At 42.1% G+C, this 17,574-nt stretch overlaps 2 protein-coding genes across 22 annotated transcripts in view; one reads left to right on the forward strand and one right to left on the reverse strand.

Moving 5' to 3' along the window:
- Window positions 1-304: 304 nt before the first annotated feature.
- On the reverse strand, window positions 305-8,541 carry ANAPC13 (anaphase promoting complex subunit 13). Of its 8 annotated transcripts, none has more exons than XM_074312873.2 (3): window positions 8,413-8,541; window positions 5,499-5,624; window positions 305-1,326 (listed from the first exon to the last, which is right to left on the reverse strand). In XM_074312873.2, the coding sequence occupies exons 2-3, from the start codon at window positions 5,595-5,597 to the stop codon at window positions 1,201-1,203; spliced, it is 225 nt and encodes a 74-aa protein (XP_074168974.1). In that variant the 5' UTR covers window positions 5,598-5,624; window positions 8,413-8,541; the 3' UTR covers window positions 305-1,200. The 8 variants fall into 8 exon arrangements, with proteins under 8 accessions (XP_074168974.1, XP_019603793.1, XP_019603769.1 ...); XM_019748234.3 differs by lacking the exon at window positions 8,413-8,541 and adding an exon at window positions 8,192-8,333; XM_019748210.3 differs by lacking the exon at window positions 8,413-8,541 and adding an exon at window positions 8,132-8,270.
- The window catches only part of CEP63 (centrosomal protein 63), a 39,734-nt gene continuing 30,242 nt past the window's right edge, over window positions 8,083-17,574 (forward strand). For 3 of the 14 annotated variants that reach the window (XM_019748155.3, XM_074312869.2, XM_074312870.2), the window contains exon 1: window positions 8,083-8,222. In XM_019748155.3, the coding sequence (XP_019603714.3) occupies window positions 8,209-8,222 (14 nt within the window). In that variant the 5' untranslated portion in view covers window positions 8,083-8,208. Of the gene's footprint in view, window positions 8,367-8,410; window positions 8,670-10,813; window positions 10,852-17,574 lie in introns of those variants that run through there. The other 11 variants (XM_019748123.3, XM_074312864.2, XM_019748147.3 and 8 more) reach the window with 11 other exon arrangements.

The raw sequence follows: 17,574 nt of genomic DNA on the forward strand, positions 1-17,574 counted from the left end.
AGATACTTTAATTTTTTGAAAGGCTTTGTTTTCTCTTGGTAGAAAGCTTTCTCGACATCCGAATTCTTTTCTACTGGGTTGTCCTTGGTTGAGGACTGGTGCCTCGGGTCTGTATTCTGAGATGAATGGCTTCAAGGCAGGACACCTACACAGGAATATGAGGCTGGATGCGTCTGGGTTATGGCAGAGTTGCCACAGCCATGTTTCTGATTGAAATTCTAAAATCAACTCACTTCTGTGATCTACTTCCTCCCCCTAAAAGATGGGCACACAGAAAGACCCAATAAAAAAAAGGACGAGAAGAGAGATTTCAATTATTCAATGTTTTCAACGAGGGATACAGAAGTATGAGCCAGAGCCTCTTCCCACAGAGTTTACAATCTGGATAGAAAACAACAAGACAGACACCACTCAGTGGAGGCAAATAAATCCAGGAGATAAATATACATGAATGGGTTTTGCAAAATACAAGTTTTCATGTACATGTATAACCGAATACTGACTCCCTGGTGTTTCAGTTACGTCTCAAAGGGCTTTGAGAAAATAAATCCCATTACTGGATAAAACTAGTGGTCCATCTAAGAGCCAAAGATCCTTTCCAGAGGCACCAAAATGGTAGGGAGAGCAGAGGAACATGTCAGATACCCTTTTAATTTGTAAATGTGTCCAAAGTTTGAAAACACCATGAGGAATCTAAGGAATCCCAGCAGTCAGTGAACGGGCTTCGAAATACATTACACCTACAGACTTCATACACATCCACTGACTGCTTCTCCAAGCCGGGGTATATGAGAAGTGAGTAATTCTCCTTATGTCGGCTTTCTCTTTCTTAGCCTTTTTCTTTCATATCTTCAACCACTTCTGTCACAGGACAAATATAAGTAGATGGGAAGTGTTAAACTCTGAGTAAAGCAAAATTAGAGTTAAAGGCAAATGTTTAACTAAACATGTTTAAACACAAGCTAGTAAATGGAAAACTTTAGGTTCAAAGAGCCAAATAGTCTGCATTCCTGAGAAATCTCAATCAGTTTCTCATTCTGGTAAGTATTTCCACATTGCACTTTGCTGCCACAAACTAAGTGGATGTACATTTTTGAGTGCTGATCTAGCATTCAAAGATTTAAATTAGGAGACTGAAAGAAAACATTTTGTATCTGTGAATTAAAAAAAAAAATCCATCCATGAAAAAGGATCCAGGTGTCAGTTTCCTATGGGGGGAACGTTCTCATGGAGGTACTGTAAGGCCAAGTCCGTCCACTTCATTTCTTGTTCTTTAACAGATTCTGTGGTGCCACCGTTGTCCTGCTCAGGTTCGGGAAGCTCATTCTGAAAAGGTACAGTGGACATTCAGAACGATGGCGTACTGTACATTAACAAACTCCTTAAAACGCAAGATCACGTCGAGTTAAAACCTATGAGTTCCTACAAATAAGGCAGCACAATTGATAGAAATATATCTTAAAGAAAGAGCTAGAATAAAAAGATGTAAGGAAGTACCAGTAGTATTGCTTAGGGATCTCCAGAAGGAATGATGGCTTATGGCGCTAGCACTTGTGCAGGAGGCCGTGTGGCAGAAGACTAAGGGCACAAGTTTCTGGAAGCCCCTGGGATTTAAAACCACAACTACATGGTTTGCTGGGTTACTTGGGCAAGGTATTCAAACCCTTAGAGCCTTTGTTTCCTCTCTGAAAATAAGAGAAAAAAGTAGGCATCACCTCATAGGACTTTTGTGAGGACTAAATACAGTAATTTAGATCAGTGCTCAAGGAATATTTGCTATTATTAGTGGCTGGGAAAATTGATAAGAGCCAATACTAAGTATTTTTGGGGGGAGGCTGCCTTAATAGAATACCACGTTTGCCGGCATACTCTTTAAACACAAGAAATGTATTCTGACTATCCTGCATCCAACATGCCTATATTATAATGGAGGTAAATGGGGAGACTGAAAACATAACATGACCTCCCCCTAGTGGTGGAGCCGGGCAACATAAAACATGGCAAATGACCAGTCATATCCAGCCAGCATTTTCTTAAAATGGTAAGCCAGGAGCCATACTTAGTGTAGAATCTGGGATAGTTTCTTTATATATATTTTTCCCAAGCTTTATTGAGATTTATTTTACATATAACATTGTGTAAGTTTAAGGTGTACGTGATGATTTGATACATATATATACTGTGAAATGATCACCACAATACCCTTGATTAACATTCATCACCACATAGTTACCATTTGTGTTTGTATGTGTGTTTGTGTGTGTGTGTGTCGTTGAGAACTTTAAAAATAGTTTCCTTATATTTGAAATTTAAATTTATTACTACCAAGACTCTGCTTTGTATCAGACTTCATTAATACCAATAAATTTCCTTTTAATTATCTGTATTTATACTTTTTTTTTATTTTTTAGGGCTAGTGAACTGCTAATATCTAGACTCATGATTTCCTACCGGATTCCCATTTGCAGTACATGAATATAATGTTTTTCTCCTTTAGAATTATTTTCAATATATATAAAATTATTTACTTATAACATGACAAGTATATTTGAATCACATATATCTTGTACAAATGTTAAGACTGCAATTCAAACATACTTGTACTAATTGAAAAGAACTACAGAGTGCCAAAAAAAGTATACACATTTTAAGAAAGGAAGACTATTAAAATTGTAATACTCAATATATACTAATAACAAAAGATGAATACAAGTCACGTCTAACTTCTGCAATTACAAGAGGTGCTCAAAGTGGTTACCATCAGCATCCAGACACTTCTGATTACGGTGAACTACTGCTTGAGCAACATGGACCAAAGTATCCACTTGTATAGATTTTTTTGGCACCCCCAGTTTTATTTATTGTAAAGCAATAATATGCTGAAACTTAGAGAAAATTTGGTTCCAATAATTACTTATAGCTGACAAAATATAAACAAATCCTTGCTTAATGAATTACTTAAGCAGAGGCAGGCAACTTTGCTTAATTTCATCCCATCTGTGGTATGTGTTCTAAAATAATGTCTTTCATTTGGTCACTATTGTCTCTTGGCAATGAATGATGTCAACATATAAAATTGCGTATGTGCCTGGAAGACAAACACAAAGTATCATACATGCAACCATCTATTATGGTATATTATAAAAATGGCCACAATTCTTGGCGGCCATTCCGATGAAAAGGCAGAGGCTATTTCCCTAGTCTTAGGTTGGGACTGGCCAGGTGACTTGCTTTGGCCAATAAAAAGCAGCGGCAGTGCCAGTGGGCCAGTTCTTGGCCTAAGCTCCATGAAGTGTGCAGTTTCCTCTCATGCTGCTCTTAGAACCCTGAGATGGCCATGTGAAGTCTGGGCTAGTCTACTGGATAATGAGAGACTGGCCTAGTCACCTCATCACCTCAACTCACAGCCTGCTTAACTGCCAGACATGAGGAAGTGTCCTGAACTACTGAGCCTCCAGGTAGCTTGCTGCACAAACAAGTCCAGCAGGGATTAGCCAAGCTAATGAAGACCAGAAGACCCTCTCAGCTGAGCTACAAAGTCAGGAGATAAGTAGCTACTGTTTTTAAGCCACTATGTTTTAGGGTGACTTGTTAGGCAGCACCAAAAGCTAACTGATACACCAATGCCTTAGTATCACAAGAAGTGCATGAGCCACGCTACAACCTGGAAGTCAGCATGGAAATTTACCTCTCCCTCATTCCCTGCCACACAAATGATCCCCAAATCCTGCCATAAGCGTGTCCAGAATTTGGCAATTCCCCTCCATTTTCTTGCCATTGTTCAGGCCCTCCTCCCTTGCCTGGGCCACTGTAATAGCTTCCTAATTGGTCCCTCTGCCCTGTCACTTGCCCCTTACTCCATGGCAGACATCCTCTGACAGTGCTGCTAAACTGATTTTCCAACACCTAAATTTGAGTGTGGCAGACTTCTATTTTGAAGACCACTCACTCCTGGATATCCCCTGGATGAGGTCTAAGCACGGTAACAAATATTCCTCTCGAAATCTGGTCCACGCCCAACCGTTCTGCCGACCTTATACAACAAACGTATTCTCCAGGCACATTGAATACCTCACTCTCTATTAGTCTTTCAGAACTCTGAGCCTCTGTACATCTGCCCCCGCTGCTGGAGGGCCCTGGTCTGTCCCCACTAAACTTCTGGTCTTTCCTTATAACCAGCTTAAACTTTACATTCGCTTGGAGGTCTTTCCTGACGCCCACCAGGCAATGAGCCACTTCCTATACTACGGGGGCTGTTCATGACCCCACTTAGAACCCTTATTATTATACAATTTCTTTATATGTGTTACCTCTCTCTAGATCCCCAGAGGCAGAAACTGTATCTTATGTTCACATAGTCTTATGGCACACAGAAGGCTTCAAAGAAATGCTGGTGGAATGAAAGAAACAAAAGTTTACAGGACAGGAGCTGGAGCCTCCCAGACTCAAGTATGAAGTCTGACTTATCAGCTACCCAACCCTGAGCAAGTTCCTCTCTCGGATCCTGTTTCCTTCCTGTGAAATGGGGATACCACCACCAACCTTGCAAGGTTGTTTTAAGGATTAAGGATAATGTATGTCAAATTTCAACCTCAGTCCAAGGCATAAAACTGGTATTCAATACGTGGCAGCTATAATCCTCATTACGCTCTCTTTTGACTATTTTTCTAAACTTTAACTAAGCTGCCTTATTATTTGATATGTGTATTACTCATTGAACTTATTATCACATCTTATTTGTAAATAAAAATGTGGGTGAGCTGAATTTTCTTTCTCTGTAAACAGCAGCCGTAGTCTACCTGTAAGCTGTATTTTATTAAGAACTGTTTTCAGAGCAGTCAGCGTGTTCTAAAGAGAAACTGTCCCTAGGCCCTAATCTTTGTCCTCTGTTAGGCTTCTATGACATAAATAAGATATTTAACAAGCATTTATACAAGAAAAACTTTTAAGTCATTTATGACGTAAGGTTTAACAAACTCCTTGCAGGACTGTATGCCACAGATCAGGAAAGAGTATTCCAGGAGCCTGTTGGTCTACATGCAAAAGAAGAAAAGCCAAATGTCTTCTGAATATTTTCCAGGGAACTTAGGATAGGTGAGTGTTCCAAGAATGTTGCGTTTTTAAAAATGCCAACGGACTGACAAACCATAGGTAGAGAAGACATACTGTATAGCTTATATGACCCTGCTTCCTGTTCCTCCCCACCTTATGCGTTAAACTCTTCTTATCTGATTTTTTGGCTTTGGTGTAGTCAACAGAAAATGGCTCAGAAGGCCTGGGTTCCAGACGTGGCATGACTCCTATCTGAGCTGGTCACAACAGCTCTTTGAACTCTATTTCTCTTCAAATAAAAAGTCTAGATGCTTCTCGAGTTAGTGGACTTCACAGCTTTGATTTCTTTGTCCTACTAGTTTGTTTGTCCATTGACATCCTACCTCTACTAGGCCCCACCAGATCGTATCTTTTACCCATTATCCTCAGCACAAATTACAGCCTACCAGTGGTATCGCAACATCCTCGTAAGGCAGCTTATCTTCTCGCCAAGCATCGTCAATCAAATCCAGGATCCTTCCGTCTCTCTGTACCTCACTGTCCATTCTCCTGCAGCTTTAATCTTGTCAAATCTGTAAGCCAAAAAGGTAATTTCTTCAACAAGACTGAGGAGATGATGTAATCAGCCCTAGGATTCCCCAGGCTTTTTAGCCTGGATGTGTCTTTTGGCGTAATATCACCCTGGGGAAGATCCATCTTCTCATCTGGGTCAGATGACAACTTATTTATAAGATCACAGTTCCTCCCCTCCCACCCCAGCTGACAGATGCTCTATAGTGTACACTGGACAGACATTAGACATAGCCCAGCGGACAAACCGGTGTCATAGTATGACAAGATAATATATTTGAGGACCTCCTTTACGAGGCCACAGCACATCTAGAACGCAGCTTTTCTCTCCTAACTTGCACATTCCCCTGGTGTCTTTGATGAATCCTTGACTCATTCATAATCAAGTCTCCTCTCTGGCCCCTCTACTCTCTCCTGCACCATTTTCACAAAAGTCTCCACCTGCCTTGGCTCTAACCTTGGCATTCTTTGGCACAGGAGCTAAATGAAGCACAGGAGCATAGTGAGATCCACACTGAACTGGGTTATACAAAGTGACCAGCCACAGACCTGCAGAAATCCTCAGCTGAGCTTGTGAAGGAAATGGCCTTTCTTAAGAGGGTACCCAGGCTGAGCCCTGAAAGGAGCACCTCCAGGTGAACAATAGTGGGACAACCCCATGCTGCTTGTTTCTTCTTCCCTTTGGGATTCCTTCCTCTGATTCTTAACGCTGTGCCCCCTTTGATGCCTGGCCCAAGTGGTCAAGATGCTTCCTTAGCTCCTTGACAACGGCCGAGTCCCCATTTTTTTTTCTGAACACCAGTAGCCAGCTTGGAAAATACCTCTAGACTCTGTTTCCAAGTGTGGACTCTGCTTCTTCATCACAGATATCACTCTACTGTGCTCCCTGCTACAAAGCAGCCATCCTAATGGTCTGGAATTCAGTGGCACCAAAGGCACTTTAGTCACTCCCACTTCTGAGACTGTGAAGACTTATACAAGAAAACAGTCTTTGGGGGTGAAACCCAACTCCTTCGTATAGGCCTGTGCTTGTCCCCAACAATATGACTCCAAGATAGCACTAATACTTGGGTAATAAGGATAGGCTTTTCCCCCCATGATAAGGATCCAGGCAAAACCGAAACAAAAGATGCCCAGCTACTCTGCCATCAGTGAGCCAGATGAAGTCTTAATGTTTCACTACTACTTCTTAGTAGTACGAGAATTAATCCAGTACTACTAAGTGGATAACTCACAAGCTGAAGGATCCTGTCTTCAGGAAATTTACACACAAGGGGTCCTTTCTCTCAGTTCCAGTTATATTTTTGGAGACCCTGTCATACACAAGCCCTCCTTTTTCTCTGCTGCCACTCCTTTGTCCTGGATGCTCTGACCTCTGGGATGCCCTCCTCCCTTTTCTCTGATCAAAACCTGATTTTCCCAGGCGCACACAAATTTCACCTTTTCTGTAGTTTTCTCAAATCACTCCAGCTTCAGCAGGCATTCTGCCCTCGAATGCTTCCTTCTTGTCCTTATGACCCACTAAACTAGTTAGGTCAGCCTTGTGACAAGACTGCTCAGGTACGTCTCCAATTGTTAGGTGTAAATTTTCTATCAATGACCCCTTAATCCATTTCCCCCCAATTTGGCCTCAATCTGTTTTCACCTGTTCCTCTTCTAAACATCTCTAGCCCTATCAGACTTTCCATGCACTTAAAAGCCTTTCCCCCGTGTACTTTTCCTTCCAAACTCAACGTGGGCGTCACATCATCAGGGTCAACTCCCCATTTCCCGAGTGGTGTCTTCACTCTTAAGGGGCTGGAAGAGTGGAAAGCATCAAAAGAGGCAAAGTCCAGGACACGGCCCCTGTCACAAGCACTGGCTACACTTGACAGCATTAACCACTACCAGTTTCCTGAACAAACTTTTCTTACACGTGTGATAGCCTCAATGCCTGGAAAGCTCTTTCCCCTTTATGTCCCTGATAATCCCTGTCGGTCTGAAAAACTTGGTTCCCGGGTCACCTCCTATAGGAGGCTATTCAGGTCCCCTAGTTCCCCGGGAATAGTGAATGATCCCGACTGGGAGCTTGTCACACTGGCTGTTTCTTGCTTTCCAGACAGGCGGCGCGTGCGTTCCTTGGGGCAGGGGCACGTTTTATTCCTCTGTGCTTCAGAATTTTGTAAATACACAATTACATGATCAAAGCAGGCAGCTTTTTTCTCGCCCCCCCCCGCCCGCTAAAAATGACCCTCGCAGGCCACCACCATCCGTACAGGAGTGTGAGCCCGCCTCACAGCCCCGACTTCCGGCTCGAGGCTGGATATACCAAGTGTGGCAGCGGGGGAGGTCCAGGTCCAGGCCCGCCACCCAAGTTTCTTTCCACGCGATCCAGTGAGCGGTAAGGGCAGTGATGAGGCTGAAATGAAGACATCGGCCTCGGTCGCAGGGAGTGGGGGGAATGCGACGCTGAGGAACGAACGCGTTCTCGCCCTCCAGAACCTAGGCTAGGGGCGCGGGAAACCCTTACCAGCACCCGACCCAGCGCAGCACCCGTGGCCACCGGAGCCCACCCTCGGCACCACGTGACCGGCACTTTTTCCTCCGATGCCCGGATATGGGTGAGCCCATTTGCTTGCGCGGAGGGGAGGTGAGGCAGGACGTTTATTGCCATTAAAAGGGAGGGAGCAGGGGGCGGAACGAACGTGTCGACGGCAGATGCTGGACGTCAGGTTGACGGTGACGCGCGCGCGCCCCCGGCGGAGGTAACGGCGGGAAGGCTCGGGGGCGCGCGCGCGCTAGCGCCCTAACCTCATGTGCGCACGGAGGACGGGCGAGGGGCGGGCCTGTGCTATTCCTGAGGCAGTCTTGGCTGCGGCGGCCGTGGTGCCGTCCGCCGCGCGGCCCGATGGCTCCGGGCTGGCTTCCGCAGCTGTCCGCCAGCCGCCAGGCCCGCCCCCGCCGGCCCAGGCCAGCTCCGGCGCCCCGCCCTTCGGCCTCGTCGCCCACACCCTGCGGGCCCGCGAAGGCGGATGTGGCCTTGCCGGGCGTGCCATCGGGCCAGCCAGGTGGTCAGCCCTTCCCTGCGGCCGGGCCAGCGGGAGGGCGGCGGGTGGCCAGTTTTCTCTTCTAGGGAGGGGCCGCCGGCACAGCCCTCCCGCCCAGCCTGTCATTTCTGGTTAACTTGCTACCGTAGCTTGGTTGTGACTTAAGCCAGCCACGGCGGGTGATGCCGGTTCGTTTATGGTGGGAAGTTTAGCAATTTAAACAGTGAGTTGGCTTAAAAACAACGTTGACACGGGAGAAATGGAAATGTGAAAGAAATCGTGAAGGATTGAAGTTGGGGCACCTCTCACTTACGGATTGCTCCATAGAAATCAGGGATAGGAAATAAGTGATAGAGCCATGGTTTAAAAAGTGACAGTTCCTTACGAACACTAATCATGAAGATATTTGAAGACAGTATAGATAGGCTCATAATAAGGTTTTTCCTATGTCCCCTTACAACGTCGGAGAGTGAAGATGAGTCTGCTGTCAGTGACTAGTCTTCATTTATAGTTACAGTACGTTTATTTGCACAAAGTAGTCTTTCTTGAGCTTTACATACGATCACTTAAACCTTAAGTCTTACAAAAATTATTCTTTTAATAAAGCAGTATTGTAGGGTAGGTACCCTGTAGTTAGTTACACAGTTCTCCACATGCTTGCTTTTTATTTTATAGCTAGGAGGAAATCATACAAGGATCACCAACACATTACTTTCAGATGTTTCCATTTAGATTCATCATAGTTGTAACTTAATGATAAAATTAAGTATTATTTTCTTACGTGGAATGCGGTATCATCTTTAAATTGACTTTTATCCTGAGCTGCTTGTCCTTTCACGGTATCATCAGTGATCAATATAGTAAGACTGAAAGTTAAATGTGTTAAGAGATTTATAAACATTCAGACAGTTACACTGTCCTTTAAAATGTATGTAGATTCAACTTTTAAAAATTATTTGTAATAATTGTGTATGTTAATTGTATCCATATACCATTTACCTCCCATTAAAAGGTAGAAGACCTTTGCTTGGTCCTCCTTCCTGTTCTCATTTATGCAGTAGAGGTGGCACATGTTGACTGCATCAGCAGTCCACTCTATCAGAGCTTCCTACTTTAAAAAAAAAAAGTCAGCTTGGTTTGAAAGTTGAAGCCAACATTTACATAGGTTTGAGAAACTGAATTTTTGATTTTTATGTTTAGTTGGGTTTTTTTTTCTCTAAGAGGTAAGTTTGTTTTTTTCACCTCTACAAAACCACAGTACTGCTATCCACCTATGAAAATTAATAAATATTCCATAATGTCAGTATTCAGTCTGGGTTCAGACTTCCCCGCTGTCCCTTAATGTCTTTTTACAATTAGCTTCTTGGATCATAGTCCTGTTCAGATTCATGTATTGCATTTGGTTAATACACCTTTTAAATCTTTTTAAATATAGTAGTTCCCTTGCCTTCCTTTCCCTCCCTCAGCATTCTACATTTAGCTGATTGTATCCCCATGGTATCATTTAACATGTATATCTATTTCCTTTAAACCAGTAGTTAGATCTAGAATTGCACTATCCATTATAGCAGCCACCAGCCAGCTGTGGCTATTGAAATGAATTAAAATGAAAGAAAACTGAAAATTCAGTTCTTTAGACGCATTAGCCATGTTTCAAATGCCAAATAGTCACAGGTATCTCGTAGCTACCATTTGGTGTAGATATAAAACATTTCCATAACTGCAGAAAATTCTGTTGAATAGCACTGATCTAGAAGCGTGATCAGATTCAACGTTGAAATTTTTTTTTGTGGAGGTGGGCAAGAATATTTCCCAGATGGTGCAGTACACTTCCGGTTGCATTGATTATCAGAGAGGCACACAATGTATGAATTGTTCCTCTTTTTGTGATACTAAGATTGAGCAGTGTACTGATCCATCCATCATGAATTTCCCCATAAGCGTTGCACTTAATGGTGAAATCTTTTCATGGATTTAGATTGCCTATATCTATTGTTGCTTTAGGGGTTGCAATATGGTGATTTTCTAATTTTGTCATTCCTTTAGTATTTATTAGCTGGAAATCTTTCAGGAAGAACTTTCTCCCACCAGCTACTTGACTATCATCAGCTATTTGAAATACTGGAGGGCAAGAAAAATGCTTAATTCTTTCCCTCTATTTTCAGACTGCAGTAATGAGTTGGTGGCCTAACAACCTCCAAAGGTAACCGTGATGTTTTTGCCTTTTTAAAAAACCAAAAAGGTTTTTGCCTTTTTAAAAAAAATCATCATGAACTTATAAGCTTGAATATATTTAAATTGTTTCAACCTATTGCAGTCTTTTTTTTTTTAATACTCAACTTGTCCTGTCTTTGGCCAGTGGCAGCAGCCCCTTTAAGTTGACTCCTATCCACTTTGATATGACAAGTAGTCTTTGATAATTTATTCGTTTGCTGGTTAAGCATGTTCCTGCCTCATTTATACATTTCTGGCCAAGAACCCTGGTTCCTTTGAGTTGGAGATGGTATTTAGAGACCACTGTCTGGGAACTGTGCTCTTGCTGCTAGGTTGGTCATTAGTTGTAGGATTTACAGTGATCAGAGTTAGGAAATACATTTTTTAAGAGAGAAATATACAGAATTTACACTATTTCCAATTTAATTTGATTGTATAGGGTTTTTTTGCATATTTGATTTTATATTTATATCTTTTTTGCTGAAAATATTGATTCCTAATGTCATTAACATAATTACTTTTTTCTTATCCTGTTATATATAACTGTTTGAAATTAACAATATCAGTTTATTAGTAACAATATGATTCCTGAAGAGTGTTTAGGATTTCTTTGTAGTTCTTTTTTATCCTTAGTATGTACCCCCTTTAGGATATATACAGTAAAATTATTGCATTTTAAAGGCATATGAAACAATTTGCTTTATGGTTAGGCTGCCAACTTGATATCTAGTGTTAGGCACGGCTGGAGGAATAAGTTGCGCGAGACCAAGATTGGTCTATTAGAATTTATTTGGTGTGTTTGAGCTGAGGAAGGTCAGGCTAGAAAAGACCGTAACCTCCCTGAGCAAAGAGGAGTATGGAGTTTTATAGGAGGGGGTGAACGAGGCTGTTCCCCCTTCAATGCTTCAGACGGTTTTTGTTGACAAAGGGTTTCAGGGCATAGCCAGGCATTCCAGCTCACATCCTGGCCCGAGGTTGCATTGGGACAGCTGGGGACAGCCCAGGCCCGCCCAGGCGCCTAGGAGATAAAGCAAGACAGAATCATGACAAGATGGCTTTTAAGATGAGGTTTCTGCTCCTGGCCTAAATATGGCTTAACATCTAATTGATACTTGATTTATTTCATTTTATTTTCAATTTTATAATACTGCTTTTTTTTCTCATTTGGATTTTTTTGGGGAATATTGGGGACTAGTGTATTTCTCCAGGGCCCATCTGCTCCAAGTCGTCCTTTAATCTAGTTGTGGAAGGTGCAGCTGAGCTCCAAGTCCAGTCGCCATTTTCAACCTTTGATTTTATATTTGTATCCAACGTTTAGTTATAAGGGGCACAGCCCACCATCCCATGCGGGAATTGAACCGGCAACCTTGTTGTTGTGCTTTAACCAACTGAGCCATCGGCCACCCCTCCAGAAGCTGAGTGGCAGCTCATTGTCTTCAGTCTAGTTGTGGAGGGCACACAGCTCACTGGCCCATGTGGGAATCGAACCTGCAGCCCTGTTGTTCAGAGCTCGCTCTCTAACCAACTGAGCCATCCGGCTGCCCCTGGATTTGTTTCATTATATAAAAAAATATTAGCATAGTTTCTATAAAACAAGTACCTGTAAAACAAAGTACATCCAGACAAGTTGAGTTTTCATCCCTGTTTTCTCCACCCTATTCCCTTTCTTACAGGTATCATATTTACTAGTTTTGGGTTTATCCTTCTATGAAAATAAATGTACCATATATATGTATGTATTCATGTATATATGTCACATATACATATATACATATACAGACATATACATACATATATACACATACATATTTTTCCCTTTCTTAGATAAAATGTAGTATTTGCATATACTGTTTTGTATCTTGCTTTTTTCACCTAATAATATACGAGGTTTGACAATTAAGGATGTGAACTCACATAGAAAAAGTGCTACATACCTCATTGCTGAATATCACTATGGTCACCTTTAAAGAACTCCCTTGGGAAGCTATGTACCGATTCCAGCACCTAGTCCACCCTTCAAAGCAATTTTGGAATTCTTTTTCTGGAATGACCATCAGAGGTGTCATTGTATTACACTTGATGTCCTGAATGTCATCAAAATGTGTTTCTTTCAATATTTCCTTTATCTTTGGGTAAAGAAAGAAGTCATTGGGGGCCAGTTCAGGTAAGTAGGGAGGGTGTTCCAATACAGTTAGTTGTTTACTGGCTAAAAACTCCCTCACAGACATTGCAGTGTGAGCTGGTGCATTGTGATACAATAACCACGTATTGTTGGCGAAAAGTTTGGGACATTTTCGTCCTTTTCATGCAGCTTTTTCAGCACTTCCAAAGAGTAAACTTGGTTAACTGTCCAGTTGGTACAAATTCGTAATGAATAATCCCTTTGATATCAAAAAACGTTAGCAACATTGTTTTGCCTCTTGATTTGGACTGATGGAACTTTTTTGTTCGTGGAGAATTGGCTTGACTTCCATTGTGCACTTTGATGCTTTGTTTCGTGGTCATATTGGTACACCCATGTTTCTTGACCAGTGATAACACGGCCCAAAACATCATCTTGCCTCTCCAAAAGGTCTTGGCAAGCTTTGACTCTCCTTTGCTTTTGTTCATCAGTGAGCTCCTTTGGGGCCATTTTTGCACACACCTTTCTAATGCCAAGATTTTCCTTTTTCTCTATTGATGTTTACTTGGTCTGCTGTGCTTTGCACACTCAGCCGAAGATTTTGATTCACAATTCAGCGAATTTTTGCAAATGTTTGTTAGTTCTGCTTGTTACTGGCCTCCCTGACCTCTCTTCATCAGTGACACATTCTCTCCCCTCAGAAAAACGTTTAATCCATTTGTACACTGCTGTTTTCTTCATGGCACTAGCCCATAAACTTGGACTAACACGTCCCTGATTTCACTTCCACTCTTGCCAAGTTTAACAAGAAATTTAATATTTGTTGGTTGCTCTAATTCAAGCTCAGACATTCTCATGACGGCACACAAAAATGTGCAACATGCACGCCATTCAGCAAGACACTGCCACATGTCAACACGAGCACAGCTGTGAGACACTGATATACCAAGGTTATGAAACCTTAACTGAGCTGTTTGTACAGTGCTGCCAATGTCAGCGCACTATGGCAAGTTCACGAACTTAATTGTCATATCTCCTACGCCTTGTAGGTCCCTCTACAGAAGTATATAGAGAGTGTTATCCCTTTTTGCAGCTTCATAGTATTCCATCAGTGGATGACTATTCAACTAGTCCCCTGTTGATAGGCATTTGTGTTTTTTCCTACTATTGCAAATAGTGCTGCAGTGTATATCCTTGTGCATATGTGATTTTGTATTTTTGCCAATGTGTGTTTGGGATAGTTTTCTAGAACTGGCATTTTTGGATCAAAGGGTAATAAATGCATATACAGAAGATGTCAAAAAATGTGTACACATTTTAAGAAAGGAAAAAACTATTAAAATAGTAATACCCAATATATACCTATAACGAAAGATGAATACAAGTCATGTGTGTACATTATTTTGGTACCTCTGGCATATCAGTTGCTAGGTATTAACCAAAATCCCTTTTATAGTAGTTGTATCATTTTGCATTTCTACCTGTAATGTATGTGAGTGCGCATCTTTCCATGCCTTGTCATCAGAATATATTGTCAAACTTTTAATTTTTTTTTAAAAGATTTTTTATTTGGGTAAGGGGAACAGGACTTTTTATTGGGGAACAGTGTGTACTTCCAGGACTTTTTTCCAAGTCAAGTTGTCCTTTCAGTCTTAGTTGTGGAGGGTGCAGCTCAGCTCCAGGTCCAGTTGCTGTTGTTAGTTGCAGGGGGCGCAGCCCACCGTCCCTTGCAGGAGTCGAGGAATGGAACTGGCAACTTTGTGGTTGAGAGCCCACTGGTCCATGTGGGAATCAAACTGGCAGCCTTCGGAGTTAGGAGCACAGAGCTCCAACCGCCTGAGCTACCGGGCCGGCCCAAACTTTTAATTTTTGATTAATGGAGAAGAAAAGGTAATTCAGTGTAGTTTAAATTTGGTGATGGTAAGTAAGGTTGAGCATATTTTCATATGTTTTAGGTCATTTGCATTTCTTTTTCTGTGAGCTACTTGTTCATGTCCTCTGCCCATTTTTCTATAGATTTCTTTTCCCCCCCTCAATATTTAGGTTCTCTATGTAGTTTGGATAATTCACCCTTTGTGATAAAATTTTGAAATATTGTTGTCATTTGTCTTTTAACTTTGATTACAGCATTTTCCCCATGTAAAAGTATACTTTTATCTACTCAGATTTCTCAGTCTTTCCCCTTACTCTTTTTTTCTTTTTTTAAGATTTTATTGGGGAAGGGGAACAGGACTTTATTGGGGAACAGTGTGTACTTCCAGGACTTTTTTCCAAGTCAGGTTGTTGCCCTTTCAATCTTAGTTGTGGAGGGCGCAGTTCAGCTCCAGGTCCAGTTGCCATTGCTAGTTGCAGGGGGCACAGCCCACCATCCCTTGCGGGAGTCAAACCCGCAGCCTTGTGGTTGAGAGGACACACTCCAACCAACTGAGCCAGCCGGGAGCTCAGCAGCAGCTCAGCTCAAGGTGCCATGTTCAATCTTAGTTGCAGGGGGCGCTGCCCACCATCCCTTGTGGGACTCGAGGAATCAAACTGGCAACCTTGTGGTTGAGAGCCCATGCTCCAGCCAACTGAACCATCCAGGAGGCAGCTCAGCTCAAGGTGCTGTGTTCAATCTTAGTTGCAGGGGGCAGAGCCCACCATCCCTTGCGCGACTCGAGGAGTTGATCCGGCAACCTTGTGGTTGAGAGCCCACTGGCCCATGTGGGAATCGAACCAGCAGCCTTCGGAGTTAGGAGCACGGAGCTCCGACCGCCTGAGCCACCGGGCCGGCCCCCCTTATTCTTTTATTCTTTCCGGATTTTGAGTTATAGTTTAGACAGTATTTTAAAATTTCATTTTTATTTTGGAAAATTTCTTTGATACTTTATGTGCTGATTTTTTTTTTCCCTCCTTCAGTTTAACTAGGAACCTTTCTGGACAATGGTAAATTATATTGATTGTTTATTGGAGCAGCCATAGTATATCAGACACAGCCACAGACCTTTGTAATCATAGTAACACCTGTTAAGTCCGGGAATCTTTCGCCCCTCAGAAAGACAGACACACACGACAATGCAAGTCACACAGCGAGGTTTATTTCCAGCTAGCTGGGGTCCCCCGTCTCTGCCCGACGCAGCGGGTTTTAACAAAGGACCCCTAGCCTACAAAGCTAAGGGTTTTTATAGCAATTCTAGGAGCTTAGTAATGACTAAAGTCTTAGGGAGTTCAGTATAGGCTTCAATTCTCACATAACTAAGACATTCTGTGATTTCTAAAGTCTTAGGGAGTGCACATTGCTATGCTTCAAAGAGTTTACAATAGATACGCTTCAAAAAGCTTCTATATCAGGAGATAAAACACCTGGTCTCTATGCCCACATCTTGGAACTAACAATTAGGCCATTAGGATGTTTTAAGCTCAAGGCTGTTAGGCTGTTAATCTTACTCTGACTTTAGAGTAACAGTCCTTGAGCCCAGGGCCGCCAGGGCTGTTAACCCTATCTTAACCGTGAAGCGGCAGGCCTTACTGTTAACAGTCTCTTACACACCAAGGCAGGTAAGGGACAGGGAGCATTGATAATATCCTCCTTTAAATGAGACTTGATGGGTATGCATATCCCTTTTATTAGTACGTTCATTAGTAATTCTGTCCAGAGTTTTTCTTTTCCTTTTTCCCATTTTATGAGTGATTTGACCTTGGGCATATACTCTAGATATTTTTCCTGATCTATAAAACGAAGAAGTTAAAATTGGAGGTCTTAAGGTTCTCGTAGCTCTTAAATTTCATTATGTTAATAAATTTTAGGGATTTGCCCATTATCAGATATCCTATTTGGATTCTTTTTTCCCTGATTTAAAGTGTGCTTTCCCTACTTCCCAGACTTGGTGAAGACTTTAACCATCCTGTTCCAGGTTTCACTTAAAACAGTTTCATTCAAAGGAAAGTTATAATTAATAACTTTTGTTTGTTGGTATCTTATTCTGACTGCAGAAATGACTAAGATTGTCCTGTAGCAATTGTAGAGCTGCACAGTTTCCATTTAACCACATTAGCATTTTATGTTAATGGCCAGGAGTAGCAGATTATCAAATAGTAGTTACTAAAATTTGTATTTAATATTATGAACAAAGACTATCTAACTTCACATAATTATCACATGAACAGGCAAAGAAGAGCAAAGTGACATAGTGCATAGAGTTGACTGAGGGTCAGGTTGGTGAGGAAAGGACTTAGTGATGTAACTATGAGAAACTCAGATGAGAAAAGTTCACAGGAAATCTGTGTCCTTGCTATTTATGGGCACCTGATCCCAAAGAATGAGAACTGATGGTGTTTGGCAGCTACTCAAGCACGTGGGGAAGGTATTGTTAAAGAAACACGTTACACCGTTAGTAAGATTATTTTACGCAGGGAATGCTGCGGGTATCCTCCCCACATTCTCCCCCCCCCCCCCCGCCTTTTTAAAACAGATCTCTTTGTCTCAGACCATTATTTTGATTTCTGAAATGGCAATCTTCCCCTGTATGGAATATTTTCACTATTGTGCTGCTGCCACCGGTGGCCACGATGGTGATGCCGTACTTCAGTTTGTATTTTTTTCCTGTGTCCGAC

This window comes from Rhinolophus sinicus, chromosome 5 (genome assembly GCF_057876585.1).
Source record: "Rhinolophus sinicus isolate RSI-liver-muscle chromosome 5, RSI-T2T, whole genome shotgun sequence".
NCBI lineage: Eukaryota > Metazoa > Chordata > Mammalia > Chiroptera > Rhinolophidae > Rhinolophus > Rhinolophus sinicus.

Bases quoted from the DNA above. Each gene is read 5' to 3' on its own strand.
- ANAPC13 (XM_074312873.2), bottom strand. From the start codon at position 5,597: ATGGACAGTGAGGTACAGAGAGACGGAAGGATCCTGGATTTGATTGAC. The intron at 1,327-5,498 runs GTAGGCTGTAAT...GTACCTTTTCAG, and splicing joins AGGATGTTGCGATACCACTG to AATGAGCTTCCCGAACCTGA.